The sequence below is a fragment of the Coturnix japonica genome, unplaced genomic scaffold, assembly GCF_054131305.1.
Source record: "Coturnix japonica strain WE unplaced genomic scaffold, WE-NBRP24 Scf046, whole genome shotgun sequence".
Classification (NCBI taxonomy): domain Eukaryota; kingdom Metazoa; phylum Chordata; class Aves; order Galliformes; family Phasianidae; genus Coturnix; species Coturnix japonica.
The window spans coordinates 3,244,794-3,251,465 of record NW_028188949.1 but is presented as its reverse complement, the minus strand read 5'-3'; the positions used below and the strand labels follow the sequence as shown (position 1 = coordinate 3,251,465).

General features: G+C 44.2%; 1 protein-coding gene across 1 annotated transcript; it reads right to left on the bottom strand.

The window, feature by feature from the left end:
- Nucleotides 1-4,377: 4,377 nt before the first annotated feature.
- LOC146752399 (C-Jun-amino-terminal kinase-interacting protein 3-like) lies at nt 4,378-6,672 on the bottom strand. The gene is made up of 4 exons (XM_085531957.1): nt 6,426-6,672; nt 5,644-5,746; nt 4,913-5,031; nt 4,378-4,388 (listed from the first exon to the last, which is right to left on the bottom strand). The coding sequence occupies exons 1-4, from the start codon at nt 6,655-6,657 to the stop codon at nt 4,378-4,380; spliced, it is 465 nt and encodes a 154-aa protein (XP_085388083.1). The 5' UTR covers nt 6,658-6,672.

The window sequence follows — 6,672 nt, the reverse complement described above, 5'->3', positions numbered from 1 at the left end:
ATACAAACGTGTGCTTGATTCTCCTGTGTAAGGAAAGAGTAAGTTCTATGCAGACAGTTCTTATTTCTTTTAATCAATTCTGTATTCTGCACATGTTCTTCTGAAGCTAAAATGAAGGTAGCTAAGTAAACTGTTTGCAATACATGAACAAACCTATTCAACACCTTGTCTCTAAGCTAACAAGCAGAGTTTGATGAGCACATCAGTATTTCATGCCCTTCAGTCCATCCAGACAGAACCTGCCTGAGGAGCAAGCTGATGGCTTTCAGCTACAGGCAGACCTAGCTTAGTATTGCATTTCTTAGAGCAACAGCTGTTGCTTTCAGTCACTGAATATACCAAGGCCAATTGCTATGCCAGGCACATTTATGGCGTCAGTGAACAAATAACTCGTTAAAAATTGTAATAGACAGTAGACATCTATTCTTTTAAAACTAGGTGACCAAAGAAGAACAGTCCCTCTAGAGTCAAGCTGTGAAGAACTAATAGCACCAACCAATATCACATAGATAGATTACTTCCCTGCCCTAAGACCATCTTGTGACCATTTGGTGCTCCTAATTAAGCCCTCTTGATGGCTTTTTTTGAATGAGCCATGTGACATTTTGTGATAGGAGTTACTGCTAGTGTTCCCTTAACCCTACACCAAAGTAGGAGGTATCCATTCTCAGGGAATCATGCAGGCTTCCTCTGTATTTGATGCTCAGAGACAGCCCCAGAACTTTTTAAATCTTAGCTTAGCTCTCATCCAATAATGTTCATCAAACAGTGCAACTTGTCCTTTGGGGATGCCTTTGTTCTGCATCAACCAGTTCCAACGGAGTCTTCTTGGCTTGTTTTAGATCAGTTTTTCAAACAGATAAAGCCAGGGTCTTTGAATTACAAAGTGAAATTGCAGAATGCATGATTCTCAACCAAACAGAACGGGAGGTGGGATGCAGGGTGAATACCTGAGCCAATACCACCTGCAAGCAATCCTTCAATATCTTAGGAATCTCTAGCCATCCCAAATCCAGTGTTGTGCTTGATCTATCATCTCTGCTGAGTTTTTAGCTAGCTGATGGTGAGCATCATGGTGGTGATGGGTGAGCAGTCGGACTAGAGGGTCTTAATCAACCTTAAGGATCCTGTGATCAGAGGAATGTGAATGTGCTGTTAAAGGTCACAAGCACTGCACTGCAGCATGAGCATACACAGCGAAAGGCTTTCAGTAGAGCTTCAGTTCATAAATGAGGACTGGGTTATGGAAAATAGGCTCAAGATAGAAACCAGAAAACAGATCTTAACGCCAGGTTCTGTGAATGCAGCCAGCTGAATTTCACAGATATTGAATTTCAATGACAATTTCTTGTGTTATTCTACCCTCCAGCTCCACCCTGAACTGGAACATGTCAGTGACAAGCATTACTCCTCCAGGCTTGACCTGACAGTGCTTTACTTGTACTATGAGCTAATGCCAGGAAGAGCAGGAAAAGAGTTTCATCCACGTGCCTTCTCCTTCCTTAGTAAAACCAGTGTGAAACTGCAGCCACGTCAGGCTGAAGGAGACGTCTCAGATGTCCTGCCTGGATGCAGGAGGTCACGTGTCAGAGGATGTCTGGCACGTCAAGTCTCATGGCAGTGCAGTGCATGACAAACTGCAACAACACTTTCCTGTGGGCTCCTTTGGGCACGAGGCCCAGCGGGTGACACACCTCTGGCTGCAGCTCTTCAGAGCCTCCCAGCAGCCACGTGATGCCCATGGGAGAGACACAGCTGACCCGCACAGCAGATGATTTACCAGCTAGCTCTGGTTTACAGCAAGAGAAGATACAAGTGGCGATGCTGAATGGTGAAATACTGCGAGTGTGTGGCATGGGTATAAGATTTGTGAGCCTGAGGATGTTCAAAGTCAGGATGGACAGGGCTCAGAGCACCTGATGGAGCTGCGGTGCCCCTGTTCATTGCGGGGGGAGTCCAACTAGCTGACCCTTAAGGGTCTCTTCCCTATCTATGAGATACACGAAAGCTGATTCTGCAGTAACCAAGCTACCAACAGCAGTTGTTTGTCTTACAGTTTGCCAGCACAGATTTTAAAATAACAGCATTGATTACTCTTTTGATAGTCACATTACAGTGCAAAGCACATGGAAACGTCCATCAGCGAATTCAATTAATTCTGGGGGCAGACCTGCCAGTACAAAATATTATGCTAACATGACAAAGAGAGAGAAGAAAAGCAAAATTAAGACTAGCTGACAAGCCTTGGCAGGAAGTTCTGCTCTCCATCAATTTAGTCCCATTATTCAATTCTGTTGGGAGCTGTCTCCATGTCTCTCTGGAGTTTGTTCTTTGAGAAGAAGCAATTAAGTAAGCTCTCCAGTGCCAAAGTGCATACACTACTCTAGGGCTTTGTTGTTTCTCCATGGACCAACAAGGGTGACAAGCCAGCAGAATATGATAAAGAGCCTCATGCATACTCAGAGTGAAAAAAAAAGGCAATGGTTGATGGGAAGAAGGTGCATTTGCATTTGTGTCATCTGCAGAGGGTACTGCAGAAATGGAAAGTCTTCCACTGGAGCAAACAAAGGGCTCTCATTTATTGCAATCAAGGCCCAGCGTGTGGATCTCAGAGATCAGACCTACACCCTGCAGCAAAACAGAGACCTGCGTGGGAAAGTTCAGTTTCTCTCTACATCTGTGCAAGAAAAAGCCCACCATGGAATGACAGCTAAGTAAACATCCCTGTGACTCTTCACAGGTCTCTTCTACATTTGGGATCACTGTTACAAAAAGAGCTGTTTACATCATCTCTCATGGCCACCCTGAGAGAAGAGCAGGAAGGCTGGGATGCTCTTTTTCCTATCTTTCCCTTGATTTCCTCTATATCTTAGGGACGAATCACAGCACAGAACACAGAAATCAAATGGCTCTACAAAGCAGATTGGCCAGTTCAAGTCAAAACAGCCACTGAAAACACCCCAGATGCTGTCTGACAACAGCTGGACTGTCGGGGAGTCAGGTGAATGCAGTCTGCTGGCCCTGGGCCGGAAGAGGACAGAGCATTTTATCCCCCTCACAGATGCACTGACAACTTCCAGCATCATCCATAGAGACGCTGTGAATTTTCAGGGTGTGTTTCTTCCCCACAATCTGCAGTTCATAATTATCACTGGCCTTGAGCTCCTTCCCATCCTTCATCCACTCCACAGTAGCGCCTGTGTCTGAAAGCTCAGCCTGCAGTTTGGCTTCCTCACGCAGCCGAGCGGAGATCTTTTCTACATCTTTGCTCTTATTGGTAAATCTCACTGCAGCACCTGTCAGGAGCAAAGGCCACGTTATTTCAATTTATATCAGGCTAACGTGGTCAATGTTTGCTGCAAGATCTCTGAAAAAGTATCGCCTTCTGTTCCTGCACTCATCATTGTGTCAGTGCTGAGCAATTCAAGATATTTCATTTGGTCTTCTTGCCAGATTTACTAAGTAAAAATCAACCAAACATCTCCTTCTACTGATTAAGAATGCTCTAAACATGCTTCTGCAGAGGTTTCCACCCAATGACAAACAGCTCCTCCCATCATGAATGTTTAATTGTTCTATTTGGTCACGCAAATCTGATTGATAGAGATGTTATTGGAATGATTGCTCCCCTACTTCTAAACTATTCCAGTGCAATCAGAAAGGCTGTCTGAACCTGGAGCTGAAAGTACTGCTCTATGGTGATGCAGTGGTAAACCTGGTGACTGAATGCACTGGCCAATAGCTGTGAACTGCAGACATTCATCAGCTGGCATGGAGCAATCTGGTTCAGATACCAAGCAGCTGGGTAGATTGGCTTACCCTACACTCAGTGCTATCATGTTTAGGTCACTTACCCTGGACTAAATATCTCTGTGCATTCCAACCCCACCACAATGGCAAGTCAACAGACATGATGAACAGGGTGAAGGAAGGGCAGGAGCCACATTTCAGCCACATTTCAGCATGCAAAGGACAGCTGCATTTTACAACATTTTTTTTTTCCAACAGCAGCGCCAGGGCTCAGTCTGATCATTTCATTTAAACTTCTGTATAGAAAAACATCATTTATATACATGAACTTACCACTAATGTAACAACTGCTGTTTTCACCATAAAACACCCATTAAATGAAGTAAGATTTTAATCTCCAAAGCAAACACAGGAGGCCACCCTAACACTGAAAAAAAGGACTTCGCAGGGCCCATTACCCAACTGTTAGTCCTACCGTATGTCCAGAGTAAAGGGATAATGAAGACCAGGAAAGGAGATATGAGAGAAAGGGGGAACAACCCACAAGCAGCTGGGACTGCTACACTTTCACAGCTTTATCAGACTGCTACCTGACACAAAGCTGCTTCTCTGACTGCTTCAAAGTCCTCATTGGGAACCTAGAACATAATCAGACTTCAGATACAAGAAGCTCCTTCAATATCAGCCTAAAAGGAGAATGCAAAACTCTCTTGGATTGACTAAGAAGGTAAAAACTGCAGTGAAATCTATGATGTTTCCATACGAGAACGACAATTGTTCCCCTTAAACTTATAGAAATCTTAACAAAAGGGTTTTTTTTTCTTGCAAACTTCCAAGAAAAGCTCTATTCCAAGTGAAGCTGCCAGAATGCAGAATTACTGGAGTGAAGATTTGTGGGAGGAGGGGAAGAAGCAATCTTCAAACAAAGGAAAATAACTTACAGACACAAAGATAGCCCAAATACACAGCCATTAACTCAAGCTGTTGGGTAAGAATTGCTGCTGTAGGTGCATATTTCAGTCACAGTGTATCCCAAATTCCATGCCATTTTCTAAAGGTCAAACATCCAAGTTCGGAAAAAAGAGTGAATCTAAACGCTTCTAGAAGCCTAATAGAGCTGTCTTTGCTTCAGAGAAAACAGAACAGTCCCAACAAATTTTACCTAGCAGATCTGCTCCTTCATCAACATCTCTGATCACCTCGGATCCTGCTGTGGAAAGTTCATGATAGAGGGAGTCTGTGTTGATGCCAAACGCTTTGTTCACAATCCCCTGGGTTGGGCTGTGGTTGGAAGAAAGAAAGGCAAGGATTCTTCTTACTTGGTGATGTTTAAGCCAGAACATAACTCTGAAATACTGAGCATCACAGACCAGTACAGTCAAAACTCTGAGAGTGGATTCTGCCATGGGTTGACTGAGGGAATTCAGTAAGTAAAGGAAAAAGAATGTTTTATTCCCCATACCATGTACCAATACCTACCTTGCATGACCTCAGCCTTGCCTCGCTGATGCCTTTTCAAATAGCTGATAACTACTCAAAAATTCATAGAAAACCTTCCACTGGCAGTCCTAAGGATGTGCAGTGATGCCTACACTCCCACCAACTTCAACAGCAACCCTCACAGCAGTAAGATCAGATAAGGACTCAAATGCTGTGAACAGCCCTGGATTTCTTTTTTCCTGTCTCAGAGCAGCCTGGGCCACTCACACAGATCCTTCCATATTACTGATATGTGCCTTCCCTGGAGATCTCAAAGGCTGCCAGCACCTCATTTTTGCATTAGGCAGAATTTATGCATTTTCTGAAACAGCTGCATCTTGAGCTCTGGACCACAATATCCACCCTTCACAAAAACAAGACAGAGGGCCAAGAGCAGAAAGTCACAACCAATACCTGTTACCAGGGCGCTCCAGGCGGGGATCCTGACACATATCCAGCTCAGGAGTAGAGTCTATGATGTCCTGAACATCGGACCACTCGTCACTGCTTCCCATACCTACGTAAGACAACACATGATCTATGGCAACAGTGCTCCTTAAAGGCATTTCTGCAGCTGCAAATAGCACAGCTTGACAATGTCATGGTGCTGCATATAGTTAAAATTTCACTTTGAAACTGCACAGTTCAGTGCATGAAATCTAACCTGGTTTCTGTATAATCTGTAGCCTAAGACCAATATTTGAGGAAGAAAATAAGGGACTCCCCCTTTTGCCAACTTACATAGAAACCAACATACTTAGAAACCAAAACATTTGAAAGCTGAGGCAAGCAACATAAACACAATGTCTGTTTGCATAGAGAATTCCCGAAGGATTAAGGATGTCACCTGTGTACTACATTAGCCCCTTTAATGTGTTAGAGGTGACATTTTTGTCCTTTCCAAGCTGCCCCAGAAGTAAAATCTACAAAGCCCATGAGAACAAGAGCGTTCATTGCTTGGTTGAGGCTGGCACTGTGGGCAAACAATAATAAAATACAGAACTGGACTCAGCTGTGAGTCTTTTTATTCAAATGCTACACTAGAGGATGTTGCACGTTGTTTTATAGTCTCAACCTGTTAGGAAACAGCTGGTGAACGTTAGCACAGGAATTTCCTCTGTATTACACAGAAAAGGTTCTGGTTCTGATGCTAACCTCAGAAACCTGTATTCATAAACATGCTCCAGCTCCCATACCTATGCTGACATTCCTCATCTCCTGCGTGACCTGGACTTCCATGTTCCGGCTGTTCCGCTTTTCTCGTGTCCTCTTGTTGCTCTTGGTTGTGCCATTGTATTCGCTGATGGGTTGGATGCTCTCATTCAGGGGTGTGACAGCAGCAGAGGGCACAGATGATGTGGGAGTGTTGGACTTGGTTCCAGTGGTGCTCGGCGTGGTAGCTGCTGAGGACTGCCCAGATTCAGACATTTCATCTTGGGGACA